The 21,425-nt window shown below is 34.7% G+C and overlaps 3 protein-coding genes and 1 pseudogene across 4 annotated transcripts; 2 read left to right on the plus strand and 2 right to left on the minus strand.

Moving 5' to 3' along the window:
* LOC120124191 (calcineurin subunit B-like) lies at positions 1–3,353 on the plus strand. The gene is made up of 6 exons (XM_039142915.1): positions 1–109; positions 239–363; positions 479–575; positions 662–771; positions 1,389–1,463; positions 3,248–3,353. The coding sequence occupies exons 1-6, from the start codon at positions 40–42 to the stop codon at positions 3,296–3,298; spliced, it is 528 nt and encodes a 175-aa protein (XP_038998846.1). The 5' UTR covers positions 1–39; the 3' UTR covers positions 3,299–3,353.
* A 2,042-nt stretch (positions 3,354–5,395) lies between these two features.
* LOC120124240 lies at positions 5,396–8,453 on the minus strand (annotated as a pseudogene).
* A 6,769-nt stretch (positions 8,454–15,222) lies between these two features.
* Positions 15,223–16,848, plus strand: LOC120124123. 2 transcript variants are annotated; one of them, XM_039142861.1, is made up of 2 exons: positions 15,223–15,884; positions 16,772–16,848. In XM_039142861.1, the coding sequence occupies exons 1-2, from the start codon at positions 15,551–15,553 to the stop codon at positions 16,831–16,833; spliced, it is 396 nt and encodes a 131-aa protein (XP_038998792.1). In that variant the 5' UTR covers positions 15,223–15,550; the 3' UTR covers positions 16,834–16,848. The 2 variants fall into 2 exon arrangements, with proteins under 2 accessions (XP_038998792.1, XP_038998793.1); XM_039142862.1 differs by lacking the exon at positions 16,772–16,848 and adding an exon at positions 16,004–16,530.
* On the minus strand, positions 16,726–21,089 carry LOC120124122 (serine carboxypeptidase II-2-like). The gene is made up of 10 exons (XM_039142859.1): positions 20,753–21,089; positions 20,402–20,509; positions 20,041–20,136; positions 19,851–19,943; positions 19,542–19,627; positions 19,203–19,466; positions 18,674–18,807; positions 18,299–18,394; positions 17,227–17,332; positions 16,726–17,053 (listed from the first exon to the last, which is right to left on the minus strand). The coding sequence occupies exons 1-10, from the start codon at positions 21,024–21,026 to the stop codon at positions 16,877–16,879; spliced, it is 1,434 nt and encodes a 477-aa protein (XP_038998790.1). The 5' UTR covers positions 21,027–21,089; the 3' UTR covers positions 16,726–16,876.
* Between the last annotated feature and the right edge of the window lie 336 nt (positions 21,090–21,425).

Here is a 21,425-nt window from a genome sequence, read left to right on the forward strand (position 1 = left end):
ATTACTGAATCAAAACTCTCTTTCACCGGAAAAAATTCAATGGGCAACTCCTCGTCGATGCTGACTCAGTACGATATCGAAGAAGTACAACAACATTGTAACAACGCGTGTAAATGACTATCTTTCGCAGCCATTTTGCTTAGATTTTCTTTTCGAAGTTTGATCTTGTTATATGACTTAGTCGTTTCAGAGCCTTTGATTATGTGTTTGTGTGTGAGTTTTTCTGGTTGATCTGCAGTTCCGCAGCAGGAGATCGTTTCTCTGTACGAGAGATTCTGCCAGTTGGATCGAAAAGGCGGCGGTTTCGTCTCCTCCGAGGAGTTCTTGTCCGTGCCTGAGTTTGCTGTTAATCCTCTCTCTCAGGTTTTTTTTTTCTCTTCTTTTTTAAAAAGAAATCAATTAGTTCATTTATTGTCTTTATAATGCGAGTTGTTAGGGTGCTTTTATGGTGAAATTATGTTTTTGGAAAATTATGCAGAGATTGTTGAGGATGGTAGATGGATTGAATTTCAAGGATTTTGTAGCGTTTTTGTCTGCATTTAGTCCTCGTGCTACTTTGCAACAAAAAATCGAATGTAATGATTCCATAATTTTTTTACATAATATCAAATTTAGTTAATTGATTCTTTCAAAAACTGAAATTTGCAAATTTGTTTTGTAGTTATATTCAAGGTGTATGATTCAGATGGCAATGGGAAAGTTACCTTTAATGACATGTTGGATGTTTTGCATGATTTGACTGGCCAATTCATATCTGAAAAGCAGAGTAAGGTTAGTATAGTTCTTGATTGATTTTTCTTTCAATGTTCATCTTTGTTTAGTTAACTGGATGAATACTTTTTCTGTTTTGTGTCATTGTGTGTCACTCTATTTCTCTTTTAGTCGCAAAATATCAATAAGCTGAAGTTTCTAAGAATAAGTTTTGAGATAATTCACTTATTAAAGCAAATGGTCAGCTAAAGTATCGTGCCTTTTTACTAGCTCCTCACATTAACCACTCACCAAAGAAATCAATGTTGAAGAAAAGACTGGATGTAGATGGAGAAAACGGATGACAATCTCAGAATCACTTAAAAATCAATATTCTTTGCGATTTAATTAATTGTAAAGAGATAAGCTGTTAGTCTGTTACAGGTTTGCCAAAGTTTTTTTTGGATTATTAATGATGGGAAATTTGGAATGACATATATGAGTGTTTCTTTAGCCCATAGTTAGATTTGTTATTAGAAATTCCTCCTTTTACTAACTGCAAAGTGTTTTTGTTCTGCCGAGATACAAATTCTGTATGCAGTGTTATGGCATTAAATCTTTTTGTATCTAGAAATTAGAATATCTAGATCTGGTTGCTTTACACTCAATGTGCATTTTGTATTTGGCTATTGGCACAGCAAGTTTTGACTCAAGTTCTTGAGGAAGCGGGTTACGCTAAGGAGTCCCTGTTAGTTCTGTCAGACTTTGTAAAGGTAACATTGACTTTATATGTGATATTTTTGGTGTTTCAGCACTTGAATAGTTTCATCTTTCATTTTGTTTTAACTTAACAAGGGTAATAATGTGATATCAAGGCAAAAGGAGAGAGAAAAGAAGGGGTTGAAGGATAGAGTTGTTTCAAAATCTATTGTATGCGTAGTAGATAGTTCACTTGAAGAATTTATTGCTTGAAATTTTACCCTTTAATATTAGAACAAAGCCTAAAAACTGTTCATAAATTAAATGATTATGGACATATCTCTGTTGAAGCTCCAAAATAAATACACTCAGCTAGTAGACAACAGTATCCCCATTCTGAAATAGGAAAAATATCAGCTTCTTGTTAACTTTTGAGAGTATACAATTTAATGGAGGATACAGATGTTAAGAGCAGAGGAAGACCAAAGGAACTCAGCGGAAACTATAAAAGAGCATCTCAGTTTTACTAGCTGATTGAGAATATAGTGTTGAATTGAACTCAGTTGCACAATATGATGCATGTAGGTTATTCAATGTTGATGGGGAACAGTGTATACTGTAGTTGTATCATAAACGAGGATCTCAGGTTTACTAGCTTATTGAGAATATAGTGTTGAATTCAAGTTCAGTTGCACAATATGATGCATGCGGGTTATTCAATGGTGGTAAGGAATAGCTTAGTTATTGTTGGTAATGTATTGAGAATATACCAGATTCTTGGTAAACTTTGCTCATAGGGATGTTCAATAGAGTTGTCAGGCCAATCTCTATTTGAGCTACCATTACAGGTCATTTTGGAATGTAGTACTTAAACTTTGCTTTATAACTATGATCTAATTTGTTTACCAGTTGAAATCTAGTTTCTGGTTGACCAGACTGTGGAAAGCGGTTGAAATAGAAGCCAGCAGCATCCACTATTTTAGATTCTCTAGCAAGCAAAAGTATAAGAATAGAATGATAAGAGGAGAAGAGGTATCATGCATTAGTTACAGAACTTGTCTTATTACTTTAAACTATATTAGTTTCTCAAGATCTGCAAGTTTTTCCGTGCCATACAAGGAGTTTTTGAGAAGCTTTGAGAACACGGGGTTGGGGGTGGGGACGGCTGAAAAGGAGAAAAACCATCATGCTCTTAGATTTAAAGCACCATAATGAGCAATGAGGCAATTATATTTTTCCTACTCTATCGAAATCTCAAAACTAAGATTTAGACATTTCTTGGTCCGATTTAACTAAATCCTGATCAAGATATATATATATATATATATATATATATATATATATATATATATATTCATACTCTTCATGTGTTTATTGGTGAATAAAAGTGCATTTGAATTTTAGTCTGATCCAAAGGGCACATGAACAAAAATTGGAGTACCTTGCAAGAGAACAAGTTATCTTGAGGAGAGGACAACATGACATGACGCAAAATAGAGCAAATTTAGTCGCGTCTTAATTAGGTGTGCTCATGTTAAAGAGTGTACTTTATATAGCATGCCATGGTTACTTGCTTTTGTTCATTTGAGTTATTCCCTGAGAGCTCAAACTCTTGATCGGCTCGATTTTCCTAACTTCCATCGATCCAGTTTTTGTTGCTCTTCTAGCAAATTTTCTGTACACCTAGCTCTTAGCATTATATTCTCACCATTTTTGGAAGGGCATACTTGGCATAATCTGAGTTTCTGCATAAATGATCAGTGCTTCTAGGATTAGTCTGGTTGCGATTCACTTCGCTTCCTTTCAAGCCTTCTCATAATCAAGAAGATAACGCTAACATTGATTGCGTTTCTTGCAGATTCTCGGAAGCTCCGGTTTGAAGATGGAAGTTGAGGTTCCGGTGGACTAAACTGCTGGTAACCATTCTATACTACCGTGATTTCCTAGCATTGCCAACTCATCTCGAAAAATGGATGGCTAAACTGCTTCTGTTGTAATTTGCCTAGTTGACCAACCCGAATCTCTAAACATATCCTTTTTAGACGCCATCTAACCTGATACGGTTAAAAATGCTTTAAATTATTTCCTTAGGGCTTTTGTTTAAACGGGTGAAGTGGCAGTGACATATTTCTCCTTTGGTTGAAAAACCTTATCAGAATTCAAAAGGCTTTCCATCCAAGAATGCCGTGTATTTGAACATATAGTTTTTAGCTTAATATTAGTTATGAATATGGACGGATACAATATTTTATGTTAAGAGTCGAACTTTTAGAATTCTAATTGTCAAGATAAATAAATCTAATTTTCAAACAACAAATTTAGCTGGTAGATCACGTGGATGTGTCGGTGGTCATATCAATAGATCATAATTGATCGAAAGATATGGAATTTCGGAGATGGGAGAAAGTATAACAATATACGAGATAAAAGTCATGTTGCCACTGTTAAACCTGTTTTTATATTTAGGGTCCGTTTTGTTACTGAAAACGTTTTTCGGAAAATATTTTTTGTAAAATAAATTATATTTTCTGGAAAATATTTTCTGAAAAACGTTTTACGATGTTTGAAAGATGTTTAAATACTTTTTCCACTAGTTGGTGAATTGTTTAAAAATTATTTATTAAATATTAAATACAATAAATAATATTATTATTTATCATAAAACTTAATATTATTATTTTTAAAATAATTTATTTATTATTAAAATATTTTTTTTATAATTTTATTAATAAAAATATTAATATTGGTATATTTTATTGAAATAAAAATATTATAAATTATATTAATTATATATTAAAGTAATAGTGTTATATTATATTTTTAAAAATATTAATTAGTATATTTTAAATATCTTTATTAAAATATTATTATATTATTATATTAATATTAAATATATAAAAACTATTATTCATTATTAATAATTTAATAATATTATTTCTATGAAATTAATAAATAATATAAATTTTATTAATAATTTATTATATATTATTAAAATAAAAATATAAGATCTTATATTATATTATTATAATATAATTGATTATTTTATTATAATATTAAAAATATAATATTATATTATTAGAAATATTAATAAATATATTTTAAATATTTTAATAATTAATATTTTGATTAAAATGATATTAAAATATTTTATTAATATTAAATTTATAAAATAAAATTATTTTGATTATTTATTCTTTGAAGTGAAAAGTTCGGAAAATGACTTACGGAAAATCAGACCGTAGGTCATTTTTTAGAAAACACAAAGGAAATTCTGTTGACCATTAAAATGTTTTACGTAGACCAACCAATTTTCCTCCAACCAAACATTGAAAAATGAGGAAAATGTTTTACGTGAAACAAACAGAACCTTAAACTTCTTTCATTTTCAGAGCCTTGTGGCTTTACAAGTTGCAATTGGATGTTGATTTGCACATCAACCATTAATTATAAAAAGAAATTCTCTATTTTCCATCTTTTTCTTTTGCCTCAGACAATTTTGCCTACGGCAATAAGCTGCGATTTATTATTCTGAATGCTAGTGCAAGACTGAGTATTAACTGCAATATTGATTTTTGCTTATATATATATATATATATATATATATGTATATGTGTGTGTGTGTGTGTGTATGAATGGTGATGATCATATACTCAAGTGGGAATAAAATATAGGGTTAAAGGCATCCACTAACACCAAGTCGTTTTAGGCAATATTGCTATGTTAATGGTAGGCTAAAAGAGAAACCGACTGCAACTTCTATCATGGATATCATTAATGAAGGAAAAACGTCATCTTTGGTTGGTTGATCACTTGAAAAACGTTCTATGAAATGTTAAGGTTTATTTCGATATGATTTGGAGTTCAAATTCTGGCGTCTTAAACTTTTTTTTAATCTTGGAATAACTTTACCAACAAAGATAATGTTTAAGTGAAAGAAAAAATGATTACAATGATGTACTTCATTGAAAATTTGATGGGGAGTGACATTTTTCTGTCAAATGTGTGATCAGATGAGCAACATCCTTGGAAGAGGGTCCCCGGTGAACATCGAGGCCGGATTGGCGAGATACTGCTTTAGCCGCTCCATTTGGAGGGCGACGTCCAGCATGGTTGGTCTCGTTGAAGGGCTGTGTTGTGTGCACATGAGGCCAAGTTCAACCAGTTCCAATATAATATCACGCCATAGTTTATCATAACTTGTTGGCATTGCACCAGGGCTGCCCCTAGCCAGTGCTTGCTTTACTATCGGTTCGAGCTTAAGAGGATAGTGACTTTTCACCCATTCGTGCAAGCTCGAACCCGCTCGTCGTCAGTTGGATGCCGCCCCGAAACAATTACCAACAAAAGGATCCCGAAACTGTATACATTGCCTTGAGTCGATGCTCGTTTCCCCATTCCGTATTCTGCAATTAAATAAGTGCAAGATCAGTAACAGAGAGTATCAACTAATAAGTAATAACACAAGTGGTATAAATCGAGTCATGTTTCGATCGAAAATAGGAAATGCATATACCAGGAGCTATATAGCCAACGGATCCACATAACAAGCCATCTGCAGAGCTGTAGGAGATTGAATCATTTGCAGAAGTAGTCTCATCGACACCTCAAACCAGCCTTGCAATTCCGAAATCTGTTACCAAAGCAGTCATGTCTTCGTCGAGGAGAATATTACTCGGTTTAAGATTGCAGTGAACTACTTTAACCGGTGCGTAATGGTGCAGATAAGCAACACCTTCAGCTACATCGCTGCAGATGTTCACCAATTGAATCAAATCTAGGCCATGTCGTATTCCCTGGCTCGAGTATAGGTGTCTCTTGAGGCTCCCTTTCGGCATCAGAGGAAGCACCAGAGCCTTGAAATCTGGCTTGCTGCAAATAGTTATGATCCTGATCAAGTTTCTATGCCTTGCGCTTTGGGACTTCACATTCTCTTTTGAAAGTCCCTGAAATTTCCCCTGCTGTCTTTGTGTCCAAAACTTTGACGACTATTTTCATATTGTCCCCGAGAATTCCTTCATAGACATGACCAAAACTGCCCGAACCGATTAAGCTTGATGCACAGAACCCACCAGTTGCTTCAATGAGTTGTTCATATGAGATTCTGGGGTACTTGAGCTCTTTCCTTTTGTTTTCTTCTTCTTCGAAATCCTCTCCATCCGGTTCCCGAACTTCAATTTGTTCACCAGAGGGTACCCGAACATAAGCAACAAAGTTGTCACAAGCAATGAGGCAATGATAGGCAAGAATATAACCAAAGGAGAAGGACGTTTCTTTCCGCATTTTGGCAGGCCTTTAATCGAACCACAAAGACCATCATTCCCTACGAAAGAAACTATAGTCAGAGATGAAAATGCCCCCTTGTCTGATATATTTCCATGGAACTTGTTGAAAGAGAAGTTCATTGACATGAGCGTCATCGATGCCTGAAATGTCGCCGGTATGTCTCCGCTCAACCGGTTCAAACCGACATCGAGTTCTTTAAGGTAAGGCAACTGTCCTATGGAACCTAGAAGTTCACCTTCCAAGGCATTACTCGAAAGGTTGAGGTGCTCGAGGGCAATGCAGTCCCCGAGTTGCGACGGAATCGTGCTCGAGAGATTATTCGATGATAGATCGATGGCTAACACCATGTCCATTTTACTCAGCTCTAGTGGTAAGGGTCCATGAAGGTGATTGCAATAAAAATTCAGGTACAAGCTCCTCAGTCCAGCAACCTCACCAGGAATTATCCCGGAAAGCTTATTGTGAGAGAGGTCTAAAATCTCCAAGTTGACAAATTTGCCTAAACTCAAAGGAATTGTCCCTGAAAGCTGGTTTCCATAGAGTAGTAATCTTCTTAGCTGAGGGAGGTCGGCGAAACTATCCGGAATCAAACCCGAAAGTTTTTTCATCGACAAGTCCAACAACCCCAAATGCGTAATGTTTCCTATAGCAGCCGGAATCTCGCCGGAAGTGAATTATTCGACAGATAAACTCTCTCCAGTTTCTCCATTCTGCATAGCTCATGTGGGATGGAACCATTCAAAAGGTTGCTAGACAAGTTCAAGAGTGTGAGGTTCACAAGGTTCGAAATCCAAGGCGGAATCAGACCGCATATCAGATTATCATCAAGATGAATCTGTACAAGATTGGTAGAAAGATCACGGATAATAGGAGGTATCTGTCCACCAAGGTTATTTCCTGCCAATTCTAGTTCTTGAAAGTTAGAAGAATTGAGCAAAGCAGCAAAAAAAGGCTCTAGGTTAGTATTACCATCATGGCTAACGAAGTCATTATAGGACAAATAGAGGAACTGCAACTGTGGCATGTCACGTATGATATCAGAAGGCAACTCCCCACTTAGCCTGTTGGACTCCATATCAAGCCATTGAAGTTTTGACGAGTTTGAAAGTGCTGGAGGGACTAGACCGACTAGTCGATTCGACCAGAGCAACAGAAACCTCAACTCCCTAAGCGAACATTTACTCGTCAGAGGAATTTCACCACTAAGAGAATTGTTGGAAAGATCTATGTATTGTAATGAATAGGATCCATTACAGAAAAGTGAAGCTGGTATGTTCCCATCAAGCCGGTTGCTTCCGAATTCGAGTTATACTAACTAATGAAGAAATCCCAATTCAGAAGGGATATTTCTTTGAAGAAGGTTCCATGACAGGCTGAGTTGTTTGAGCAGAAAGAGCGAACCAAGCTCCGGTGGAATGTGACCATGGAACAAGTTCTTTGACAAATCAAGGACCAGCAGAGAAGAAAGATTGGCTAGACTAGGAGAAATTGTGCCTTTGAGTGACCTGCCACTAAGGTCAAGCTGCACCACTTGGTCTCGTTCATGGTTGCAACTGACACCCGACCAGTTGCAGACATGTACATTGGTGGAGTTCCATAGTTCCAGGGTGTTTCCGGGACCGAAACAACAACTGACATGAAGGAAAGCAAGGCGACTCGATTGTTTTCGAGTCGAGAATTCTCGTCGGCTGCCGATACGAAGAGAATGGCGATCAAGAAAACGAAACTGAACTTGGAAAATTTGCAAAACCCCATTGTTTTTTTGTGGAACAAAAGAAGTACAAAAGAAATGGTATTGATTCGTTTTGCAGTTTGCACCAGTACTAGAGCCTGTAGCGTCTGAGATGAATATATATACATAACAAGAGGAAGCTGCCTAACAACCGTTGAAGGAGGGAACGTACGTTTGGCGCCTATGATCTCTTACCTATGCAATGAAACTGAGACATGGACCAATCCAGGGTCAACAAGTGTGTACATCTACCGTTAAGTATATCGACATAACACGAGATTATTTTTTCTTCGAGTAACTAAAGACTCGAACTCTATATCTCGAGAAAGTTTTAGATAAACCATTCGAACGCGAACACGTGTCGTGTAACACGTTGACAGCTTAACAAGGCTTGTGCAAAGGTGGAGTACATGTCAGCAACTAGTAGCCAGGCCTAATACTTTAGGGTGCGTTTGGTTCACGAAATGTAAGATTATCAGTAGGAATAAAAGATTACCAGGGAATATGATTACTAGGAATGTTGTATTTTGTATTTGGTTGATTTAGCATGAATGTAAGATTATCGTGTTTGGTTAAAGAAATAAAAGATTATTGGAATGTATATTTGACCAAATTATCCTTATTATATATTTGTTTTTTAACAAGTTGGAAAATATTTATATATTTTCTTTAAAAAATTTAAATTCATAAAATTTATATAATTTTTTTTTTATAAAATTGAAAATATAAAAAGGTTTAATGAAAGGGTAAAGTTCTATTTTAATTCCTGAATTTCATATAAAATTTTAATTATAGATTTTTTTTGTAAATCTAAAATAGTTTAAGGATAAATTTGTAATTTAACCTTCGTATATTTTTTATTATTCAATGACAGAATAAGGATATTTTTGAAAGAAAAAAATTAAGGTCATTTTAGTCCAAAACGCCGGTAATCCAACAATACCTAAGGAAATGGAAGTAATGACATTCCCGGTAATATACCCCATAAAATCCACTATTGGTAATGTAAGATTACCGGGAATGACATTCCCGGCCAACCAAACGGGGGAATGTGGATTCCATTCCCATGAGAATCTCACATTTCCCCAACCAAACACACCCAGGGGTCGTTTGGTTCACGGAATACAATATTACCATGGAATGAAATCCTCATGCCTCCATTTGGTTGGACGGTAATCTTATTCCCGGTAATCTTTTATTACTAACAGTGAAGTTTTTGGGGTATATTACCGGGAATGTGATTACCCTCTTCCTTTAGGTATTGTTGGATTACCGACATTTTGGACTAAAATGCCCTTAAAAAATTTTTGTTCAAAATTATCATTCTTCTGTCGTTGAATAATAAAAATTATACGAAAGTTAAATTACAAATTTATCCTTAAACTATTTTATATTTAAAAAAGTTCATAATTATAATTTTATATGAAGTTCAGTGATTAAAATAAAATTTTAACCTTTCATTAAACATATTTATCTTTTCAATTTTGTAAAAAATTATATAAATTTTATGAATTTAAATTTTTATAGAAAATATATAAATTAATTATAGTAATATTATAGTAGAATTCAACTTGTTAAAAAATATATAAAATAATGACAATTTGGTAAAATATAAATTCCAATAATCTTTTATTCATTTAACCAAACACGATAATCTTACATTCCTACTAAACCAACCAAACACAAAATATAACATTCTCAGTAATCCTATTATCTGGTAATCTTTTTATTTCCACTGGTAATCTTATATTCCGTGAACCAAACATACCTTTAGGCCCCATTTGGTTCACGGTAAATTTTATTCCTAGGAGGAATGTTTTTTTTTTTCCGAATTAATATATCCATGTTTAGATGGACGTCATTACCAAGTGCCGGTAAAAAACTAATACCAACAATGATTTTTTTACTGTTTTGATTTTTTACTGTTTTTCCGGGAATACTAATCCCTATCTCCCTTAGGTATTTGCTCATTCCCGTCCCCGTTGTCTAAAATAGCATTCTCCCCACTTCGTGGTTTTCCCAGTAAGATTTCCCCTGGTAAGATTTCTCCTCCACTCTCTTTCTTTTATTTTCCCAATAATTTTACTTGGTTTCCATATTTTGTGGTTTCATTTCTGTTAACGAAAACCTCTTGAATCTTTTCCTAATGTTGGATTTGATTCCTATTTTCGACCTTCTATTTTGCATTGATTCTTTTCCTCTGCGTTAGATTATTTTCCTGGTAGTCTATTTTCATAAAATTAAATTGAATTCGACCTCCATGCTTTTGATTTCAGCTTGTGGTGAGTAAAAGTTTCGTCGTTAGGATCCAGAAACCACATGAAACTCATACTTTCTCTGACTTTGTTTCCTATTTTATTCATTTTGTTGTCCATCAAGTACACAATTTCGTGCTTTCCCAACTAAGCTTGTTGCTTTTTGTATGTTATTTAGGGTTTCTTTAGTCCTACATGCCATGGGTTTTAAGTTTAAGACTTTGTTTCATAAACAAAAATCTTTCAATTGCTTCATGGGTTCTTTTCCCTTTCTGTGCTTGAGTTTTATTACTTTACCCATTTTGCTGTCGAAAAATACAAAATTGAATATAGAGGTCAATGCTTTTTAATTGCTTTCTCGTTTCCTTTCCCTTTGTGTGTTTGTGTTTAATTTTTTTCTTTTGTGAGAATTTTTCAGGCCTGTACTTCTAGTTGAATTATTCTCTTCACTCCCTATGTAATGGTTTTTCTGCTTATCACTGTTAGGCTGTTAACCTATTTATGATATTGCTTGAGTTTGATTGTTGGTTAATAGAGTAATTACATTAATTTATATCATATTTGGTGCTTGAAGATGTATGGTGAATGGTGAGATATGTCATTCATTATCATGAACCTGGTTTTTCTGTTAGGCTGGATAGATTGGTTATAGTGTAAGAAATCTTTATATATGAATAAAAAGTTTTTCCTTTTCTAATAAATAAAGTTAGCAACACTGAAAATGACAAATTGAATTGGCGGTCTTGAGTTTTAACCTTTTTTTTGTCCAAAATCTGTTGGATTACAGGAACAAAGAAAACAAGTTGAATGGTGGGCGCCTGACTCTTGAACTTAATTCTGCTTAGTTTATTTATGGTATGATATATATTTTAGAGAAACAAGCAATTACTTTTATATGTTTTCTTTGTGTGTCGGGAATTATGACAATCTGATATTTTTATTGCATATATGGTTGGTTTTTGTGTTGGATAAGTAGTTCATGTTCTGAGAGAATGTACTTGAACAAAATTAGGTATCAGTGCAAAGATCTCGAGAAGATGTTTGCTTCTTCATGTTCCATTGGAATAACCTAATATTCAATAAACTCTTCTTGGGAGAGTTTCCAGCATGGTTGGCAGAGACCGAATTTGGTAACAAGGTCTGTTGTGTTTTCCATAGCTTGTATATGTTCTTTACTTATATTGTTTTTATTTAGGAAACACCCCCATGTCTGGTTGTCCTGTACACAGAAATGGATGGAAAATCTTTTCATGAGCAACGGTTTCAAGGTGGAAATGATTAGCTACGATGAAGTAGCTAAATGTTTAGGTAAGGTAGTGAAACCAGGAGATTATGAGAACATAATATTTGTTGCAGAGCAATTGCGGTGTTCGGATGATCATGTACAATTGATTATTTTTTTCCGGTTCAAATTGTGAAGCGTGAGAGTGCATTAACTTACATATAGATGAAGGTGTCATTACAACTAATTTAGCTCATATTGTATCTCACATTTCCTTTTGTTGGTTGCTTTTGTGTTGTACATAATAATCGTCTCATTCGTTGATTTCGTTGATGGTGTGAGTTTAAGTGGCGTGTAACTAATGGCGTATTTGCATTTTTGGAAATGATGGAATCTTAGAGGAGAGAGCTTCAAAGGGTGGAGGAAGATGGCGATGAGGAAGAGTTTGAGGAGCTCTAAATGTAAATATGTTTTTTTTGGGTTTGTTTTCTGGTTAGAGCCTACAATGAAATTCTCCTTTCTATTCAGTTATTTCTTGCTAATTTTCCCCTTTACATGTACATAAGAAGTCTTGAGAATATATATATTTTTCTTTTTGGAAAACATAAAAGGCTTCTGTTCTCAGTCTCCACTATCTGGAAAGTAATGTTTGTTAGCAGTTTGTGTGTGCATATGTATAATCGACTTTGATTCTTGAACCTAATACGCTTATATAAAAGTGAAATTTGATTCGACTTAAAAAGTATTTTTTAAAATATTGAATTATTAGAGATAAATTAGTGAATTAGTTGAGTTAATTTACATTTTTACTTGAATTTTTGAATTTTGAGTTGAAAATTAAAATAATATTGTTTTAATCTTTAATTAATTTGATTATTATGTAATCTTTTATTTCATTATTTTTTCAAATTCTCTTTAATTTTAAGTGCATTCTGATTAAATCTAAACGTATGTGTTGAAAATATTTTTGTTTTGATATAACAAATTAGTTTAAATGAATTTTAAGATTTTACAAATGATTTTCTAAAGTATATTCGATATAATTAATCGAATATCAAATTATTACTCCAAGTCTTTTAAGATCAATTTCAAACCTTACTAAATGTGTAAAATTGTGTTTTATACTTAATATATTTTTGAAACAATTTTCACAAAGTATTTTGAACCAAAATCAAGCCTAAAATCAATTTTTCAGAGTGATGCACCGATGCACCAATCCATGCATCGATGCACCATGAATTAAATTGAACATCGAATGTATTTCATGCATCGATGCACATACCATGCACTGATGCACTGAGGATTTTATGAAAACATCGAATGCATTTGATTCATCGATGCACCAGCCATGCATCGATGCACTCTGGCTATTTTGAAACATCGAATGCACTTGATGCATCGATGCACTCTTAGTGCACCGATGCACTCTTAGTGCACCGATGCACTCTTAGTGCACCGATGCACTAAGGATCCAACGGTCAAAATATTTGAATTTTACACTGATGCACCGATGCACCATGAGTATGCATCGATGCACTAACGCTCCCAACTGCTTTAATTAATTGTTTTCGCACTTAAACGACTCTATTGACTCCACTAATCATCCCCAACGTTCAGAAGTGATTCAAGGTGTATTTAAACAAGCTTAGAAGCCATTGATCAACAACAAGAAACAACAAGCAACTAGAATCAAGAGAGAATCAAAGAGAAAGTATCAAACCTCAAATTTGAGCATTTCAAGCCTATTTTTCATTCAATATTCATCTTGCTTTCAAGAACACTTATTGTGCTCAATTGTATTTATTATTGAGTGTTCTTTCTTTGTTCTAGAATTGTGCAAACATAATTGCCTTGTGAGGTTTTTCTTGTAAGTTTGCAAATTTGTAATATTCTCTTTGAGAAAAGAGTGTTCTCAAGAATTGGGGTATATTCTTGAGGGAGTTGTAAGATTATCTCTTTGGCCTTAAAAGAAATAACAAATTAGTGAATCTGTTGGAAAATCCTTAGTGTGGATAGCTAAGGTAGTGGACGTAGACTTTGGTTGATAAAGTCGAACCACTCTAAATCGCAGTGCAATTACTTTCAATTTTCTGCAAAAGCTTCCACCAAAATTTTTATTGCCAATTCACTCCCTCTTGGCCGATTCCATCGATCGATTAACTCAACAGCATGTCTTCAACCCCTATAATTATAACGTGTAACTTCAAATTTTCTCACAACAATGGTTTTTTTTAATTTAATTCCTCAAATTTATACTTTATATTTAATTTGATCTTCTTACTATAATTCTTTTTAAATTATTATTTTTAAGTTGAAATCAATCAATATTGTAACATTATATTTAATTACACTCAGGTTTAAATAACATCTCAACAAATTTATTCAATTTAACTAAATTCAAATTTTACAAACTTAATTAAAATAAATAAATAAAATAATAAAACAATATCTTTAAACTTAATTTCTTTCCCTTAATTTCGTTGAATAATCTCTCCTGATCAGAACATTGCACCAATTTAATTAGACGAGTGAATCAACTTTTTAAGAAAATGATAATATAGTTTTAGATAAATAATATAAAAATTAATATTATTTATAATTAAAATAATACATGATATATTTACTCTTTTATTCTACCCATTTATCTTTTAAATTTTATAAAAAAAATATATATACATTTTATTAAAAAGTATATAAATTTAAAATAATAAAGAAATATATTTTCGATGATTTTTTATATAAATATTTTCATTTAAATATTTAGAATTCTACTTGTTAACATATATAGAACAAGGACAATTTGGTAAAATATATATTCTAGTAATCTCTTATTCCTTCAACCAAACAATGTAATTTTACATTCCTGGCAAACAAATCAAACACAGTAATGTAACATTCTCAGTAATGTATCAGATAATATTACATTTCGATAATCTTATTTCCGGAAATAATGCTACATTCAATAAACCAATCGCACCCTTAGGCTAACGTTGTTTGCTTGAGAAACTGGGAGAATTAGTGGATGATGCGTCGGTTTAGGGAGATCTTCATAAGATAATCTTAGGTTTAAAATATAGATTATACAGGGACATGCGTTTTCATTTTCATTTAATATATATTTTTGGGCGTGGACAGTCAGCCAGGTACAGATTATGGGCAGATACAGAGATTAACTGTTCAGCGTAATAAATATTGTAGATCCAAACATAAACTTTGAACTGTCATCATTTTACCATCAACTCTTATTTGAAATGGTTAACAATAATGTAAAATATAAAAATGGAATAATATATATATTTAAAATATCAAATGACATATTCTTAAATAAACTTGTCGGAGAAGTTACCGTGTCTAACTTGCGCCTCAAGAGCCTTTTTGGCTTTTACCACTGTTCTTCGTGATTTTTCTTGATTTTTTGCTTTCTTTCTGCTTGGTTTTGTTGCTGAGATTTGTGGATTGCTTTATCTTTGTTCATGGTGGGTTGGTGAACATTAAAAAAACCCACGTTTTGAAGGAAGCTCTGCTTTGTTTGCTGCGACGATTCTGTTTTGGATCTTAAAGCTTTGGGCATTTTCGGTGGACTGGAACCGATTGGGTTTTTGATCGGGATTTGCTGCCCTGCTTGTTGTTTCTTATTTCTTCTCTTGTGGTTTTTTCTTGCTCTGTTTCATGGTGGATCCGCTTCCTGTAGGCTGTAATCGTGAGGCAGGGAGTTCGGTTTTTGGGGGTCCGCTGGGAACTGCTATTGATGGAGGCTCGATTGGTTCTGGTTCGGGGCTCCGGGAGGGTGGTTTGGCTGGTTTGGGTTCTCTTACGGCGTTTCCTGCTCCTAATAGTGAGGTAGGGAGGTTGGATTTGGGAGGTTTGGGAGATTTTCCATCGCTGGGAACTGCTGTTGAAGGAGGCGCTGCTGCTCTTTCTGGTACTGGTTCGGGACTCCGTGAGGGTGGAGTGGTGTCTTTGGAAGCTGGTTTGGGTTCTCCTAAGGCGTCTCCTGCTCCAGGTAAGGAATGTAAATCTTTGTTCATTAATCAATCTCTTGTCTTTCTTTCCCCCGGTTGAACGGGATGGGAAACTTTTGGTGAAGCCTTCTGTGTACATTCTAAATTTCCCTAGAATCAGGGTCATGGAATATTCAGCAGAAAGTGATTGTTTTTGAGGAAAGGAAATGAATGCCTGGGATGGTGTCTGATGTGCTTAGTTTGGAGTGTGCTCCGGTGTGACTTAAGCTTTGGCATGTGCCGTTAGAGCTGTACTCTCAGGAGGGACTTGGATATATTGCTAGTGCACTGGGGAGGCCGCTTTACACGGATCGAACTACTGCTTTAAAGCAACATTTGGATTTTGCTGTTGAAGTTGGTGCTAAGGTTGATTTTCCAGGGTCGGTATTGGTTGAGCTGAGTGAAGGGAATAGGGTTGAAGTTAGTGTGGATTTGGATTGGGCTCCTCCTAGGTGTGCTCATTGCAACATTTTTGGCCATTTAGGGGAGCAATGTTCTAAGAAGGCTGGTGATGATGGTTTATATGGTTGTGTCAAGTAAGGGTAAGCAGGTTGCTGAAGGGGGTTGGTGGGTGTTGGTGCTATTCCTAATGTAACAATTATAACATTATCTTTAAAATAGAATCTTAAGACTTATATTATTAAAAAATAACAGTGTTATACTATGATCATCGTCACGACTGCATAATTAGGGGTAATTTGTCTATGATAAAGTTTAAGATACTAAGGGCTTTTTTTCTTAATAGGGTGATTTTTATGTTTGATATAGATATAAAGATATGATTTTTCTAATATACTTCACGAGATGTTAAATGCTAAAAGCGGCGAAGCTGCAATTAAACCATTTCAGCAAAGTTCACATTTCAATTGAAACTTGTTTGATTGAATAGGACATGTTCTGAGGAAGGAAAGAAAGAGGTTTTTGGATTGGCCATCACATCTCCATGAATAGAGATAAGTTATTGAGAAGGCATTTATTGAAACCAACCCAGAATTCAGGAGTCACTGATGAGTTGTCGAGAGCCAGAGGCAGCAACAGGCATGGCGGTTCCTGCTAAGAAAGCTTTGAAGAGAGTGAGAGCTTGTTTCGGCCTATGCAAAGGGACTTCGTGTCCGGCTCCCCTCACCGAAACAAAGTTGAGCCCTTCATACTCTTGTGTCCATCCTCCTACCTGTTCATTCATTACCCACTTGTGTTAGTCAACAAAAATGCCACGAGCACTACCGAGTTACCGCTGTAGCGACTATTACCAGTTACTGTCAAAAGTATTTCAAACTGAAAATGACTTGTTTACGTGTGTAATTATGGTAATGAAACAAATCCAAGTATTTCAAGGTAAATTACCTGGCCGTCATCATACCATGGACGCCATGGGCTCACAGTTGGAAGCTTGAGAGCATCTATACTGTAGCGGGTGGATGTAATTGGGATCACAGCGTCCGTGTCACCACTGTCAATAATGGAGGTAGAGTACGAGTAAAAGTGTCTGAACTTATTTCCAAAAAAGAAAAGAAAAAAATGCATCCATGATCCAAATTACGTAAAAGACGAGTTGTTATTTTTACATAAAGAAATGCAGTCTTATATTGCTAAGTGTTTTAGCAGTAACATTTTTCTTTTGCAAAAGAGCTGTAGCTTCAAAATATGGGAAAGGCTGGGATCCGGTCTTCAAACCTATTGAATGTCACCTGTTAAAGGTGGTTGCGATCCGACTACGCCAGAAACCATGGTTTCTAAGTCGGAACACTTTCCATCAGCTTTTCATCCGGAAATACTACTGAGGTATGCCTTATTATTCACTTCATAATCTTACACCGATCTCGTTAATTCCAAATTGACACTATTAACTATCTTACTCGGAGTCTTCGTTTTTCTTAAGTTACTTGTGTCTGACACATTCAAATACTGGTATGGAAAATGGTTCTATAAATATTTGAAAGAACCTAGAAAATAAAGAACATATTCGTGTCGGATGTATACTTGAATCCTACACTCACTTCGAATCAGGATACATGGAACATTGTTGTACCAAGGCAAGTTTGATCGTCAAGTTTATCAATAGGATTTTTAATTTCACTCTTCAATCCTATAATTCCTAGCTATGAGTTAAGCAAGTTAACAGGAGGATTCCACTTGCTCTAAATATATTCATGAAGATGTTTCACCAACTTATATGATGTACACTCCTTTCACTCCAATCAATTTAGAAATCAATGACATAATGCAGTAAAAATTACCTACAAACGGTGAAAAAAGATTACAGAAGGAAAAAGGTTACTGAAATGATATACTGTTAGTTCCTCTATTCATCCATTGCTTCAAACAGTAAAGCACATACGGTTGTTGACCTTTTGTTACCCAATCCAGAAGCATGCTTGCCATATAGAAACGCAACATCACAAATTTAGAGATAAACCTGAATATCCATATCCGAAGTCCTTCTTGTATAAGCTCATGGTAAACATCCAGCATAGTTAATGGAGAATCCTTCCAGTTGGTATATATGAATTCACTGTAAAAAATGAAAAATAAAGAAAAGGAAACCCGTTTAGAGGCCAACGTCTCCATGTATGTTGTCAAACAGGAGTTGGTTTAGGTTTACTCATGGTAAAATTTCGAAGGTCACAAATTCACTTTACAAAAGGCAAACCATGCCATATCAACAAGATTCAATGCATCTTTTGGAAACTATAAGTTTTATAAAGGACTAAAGCTGGAACATTCTTTGTCAGGTGGTATGGTTACATTTGCTAAATGAAAAAAATTCGAGTCTACAAAAAACACTTCGCACCTGCATGTCTCCCATTTAGATGGTGCAGCTTCAGGTAAAACATGAAGTGCCTTTTGAACCTCAGGTCGATTGAAATATACTTCTGAGTGCTTCTCAGTGCAAGGATCATACTTCTCACTGAGCTGGCCAACCATCTGTTGGATAATATCAAATTTCCTTAACATGGTTACAAATAAATATCAAATACCCTCGAATTCAGTGGAAAGCAAACAATCACGTCTTTTATAAATTATGATTTCTGCTAATTCTGGTTTGTTCTGGCCAATGCGTTCCCCAGCCCATGAACCCTAGGCAGCTTAATGGAGCTACAGTTTGGAGACAAAATCATAAAGAGAATTATTAGGTCCCAGAGAAACTTATAAAAAAAATATGGGTATGATGATTGAATCCATTCGGCATTGTTTAACTGGAATGCTGTCAAAGCTTATTATACCTAAAGTTCAATTAAAAATATATTTTAACTGATTAAAGAAGAGGAAAAAGATACTTAAAACGTGAAGATGTAGAAGTATGAAGTGTATGTACTCACAAGCCTTCTTTTCAGCAGCCATTTCGCCTGCCTAGAATTGGCAGAGCAGGAGGGAGTGTAGATGCTGTATGGGTCAATGTTTCCCATTTCTTCACTTGTAACATCCAATATGCCATTACAAGCACTTGAGGAGTGAATAAATGACTCATTATCACACAGTACATTCGACAGCATGTATGTTTCATCGGAAATCAAGCCAGCTGACCACAAAAATTGGAAGAGCCCCAAATGGTCATGGTAATCGTCAGTTAAAGCATTTCCGACCTGCATATTACATATACATCTATGTTTCAATTTGCTCAAATAATGTAAAACTTCTTTAAAGAATAGAATCCATACCATATAGCCCTTTAGGTTAATTGTTTTTGCCTTGGTGGCCTTGTTGTATCTTACAATGGCTTGGCTTAGCTGTGGAACATAATGCCCTGCAACACATTCTTTAACGTGAGGAGAGAGAAAATAAATCTTGATTAATGTTGACTTAGCCATGGTCCTCGAAAGAAGAACTGCATGTTATTTGGCTTGTATAACAAAGCTAGGAAACCTCATTATTCCCATCTGTTTCACTCGCTGAGCTTTCATATTCCAAGAAAAAGAAATTGTGCTTTGCCATATATAAAGAAATATAAATGAGAAATTACTATATACCTGCATAACTCTCTCCAGCAATGTAGAAATCCCTGTCTTTATACTGAGGAAAGCGCTTAAACCACTTCAGCAAAAAATTCAGCGAATCCTTGGCTGTATGTCAAAGGGGAAGAAGGTATACTTGCACAAGCTAGCCAAAATAAAAAAGAGATTCAAACGAAGCTATGAAGTAGAAATGCACGAGCCTTACCGGTACTTTTATCACCGTTGTTAAGCAAATCGGAGGAAGTATTTGAATATGAAAAACCAACTCCAACAGGAGAATCAAGAAATAGAATGTTTGCAGCTGCAAAGCAGTAGAAGAACCTTGTAACAATGCAATTGATATAGTAATATTTCTATCATTCACATCCCCAAGCTGAGTCTTGCCATAGATTTAAACAAATAGCATTGTGTCAACATAAACATCATTTAGAGGTTCACCATAAGCAGATAATTCTCTTCTATGTAATAAATAGACTACAACATCATTTTAGAGGTTCAACAAATGAAGTAAAACAATTTCATCTCTTACACCAACTTCCACAATGAACTTTTAAGGAAGTGATTACCTAGATTCCAAGAGTAAGGGTTCATGTAAAGGGTCTTCCCATCTGGCCTAATGTGGAATGGACCTATTTCCTCTGCTAGGCCAAAAGCAATGGATGAACATCCAGGTCCTGTGGACATAAAGCTCTAAGTAAGTATACAGGAAAAAAAAGAACACAATGAAATCATAAAAGCAGCGACCAGTTATTAAAAAATACAAGGAACAATCAGGCAAAATTGGTAATTTATACTATAATCAGCTAATAAACAAGTAAAAGAGTCAACACCACCTGTCTAAAACTAGTCAAAAAATGCTACAAAAAAAGCATAAAGTCAAAACGACACAAGAATCTTAAAATTTTTCAAAGTAGAACCTCCATTGAGCCAGAGGAGAAGAGGCTTGGAATCAGGATCCTCAGCAGCTTCAAAGAACCAGTAAAAGAGAGCTCTCCCTAAGCTTTTATTGACGGTAACATAACCAGCATAGTGCGCAAAGCTGACATCGAAAGCCTGCCCTGGAAGCTCAAGAACCTTATCAAGTTTTTGTTGGGCAGTCGAGTCTTCCAAAGAAGCTGCAACTAAGCAACTACCCAGATAGAGATGAAGGCTGATAAAGATCAACACGAAAACCCATCTTGGATTTGCCATGTATTTGTTTTAGGGGAGTTAAATTCAAGACTATTTTATTGGTTCTTGCTGGGTTTATATAGAGGCAAGCAGGCAAAGCAAGCAAATAGAAAAGCTAGAGTCAATTATCAATGACCCATCTACGTGCTTTGTCGGCTTCTATGTTCTATCACGCCATTCATGTGACGGAATCTTCATCGCTTAAAAAGTTTCAATGACAAAAGAAAGTGATTTTAATAGACAAAAGTGTGTGGTCATGGTTAGTTTCTTAAAGATACTATTGTTGTACAGGGATGACAAATATAAAATAGGATATAAAATATTAAAATAAAGGCTTTTCTAAGTCAAAACTGAGTGTGATTTTTTTTTTAATAATTTGGGTAAGTACATGACGTTATTATCTGTTTAAAGATAGTTCTC

This window comes from Hibiscus syriacus, unplaced genomic scaffold, assembly GCF_006381635.1.
Source record: "Hibiscus syriacus cultivar Baekdansim isolate YM2019G1 unplaced genomic scaffold, ASM638163v2 tig00110415_pilon, whole genome shotgun sequence".
In the NCBI taxonomy this organism is placed as follows: Eukaryota; Viridiplantae; Streptophyta; class Magnoliopsida; order Malvales; family Malvaceae; genus Hibiscus; species Hibiscus syriacus.

Coding starts and splice junctions, on each gene's coding strand:
- LOC120124191 (XM_039142915.1), top strand. CDS start 40: ATGGGCAACTCCTCGTCGATGCTGACTCAGTACGATATCGAAGAAGTA. Junction 772..1,388: donor TATCTGAAAAGCAGAGTAAG/GTTAGTATAGTT, acceptor CTATTGGCACAG/CAAGTTTTGACTCAAGTTCT. Junction 1,464..3,247: donor TTCTGTCAGACTTTGTAAAG/GTAACATTGACT, acceptor CGTTTCTTGCAG/ATTCTCGGAAGCTCCGGTTT.
- LOC120124123 (XM_039142861.1), top strand. CDS start 15,551: ATGGTGGATCCGCTTCCTGTAGGCTGTAATCGTGAGGCAGGGAGTTCG. Junction 15,885..16,771: donor TAAGGCGTCTCCTGCTCCAG/GTAAGGAATGTA, acceptor TTGATTGAATAG/GACATGTTCTGAGGAAGGAA.
- LOC120124122 (XM_039142859.1), bottom strand. CDS start 21,026: ATGGCAAATCCAAGATGGGTTTTCGTGTTGATCTTTATCAGCCTTCAT. Junction 19,467..19,541: donor TTAACCTAAAGGGCTATATG/GTATGGATTCTA, acceptor TGTAATATGCAG/GTCGGAAATGCTTTAACTGA. Junction 18,808..19,202: donor GGCTGCTGAAAAGAAGGCTT/GTGAGTACATAC, acceptor ATTATCCAACAG/ATGGTTGGCCAGCTCAGTGA.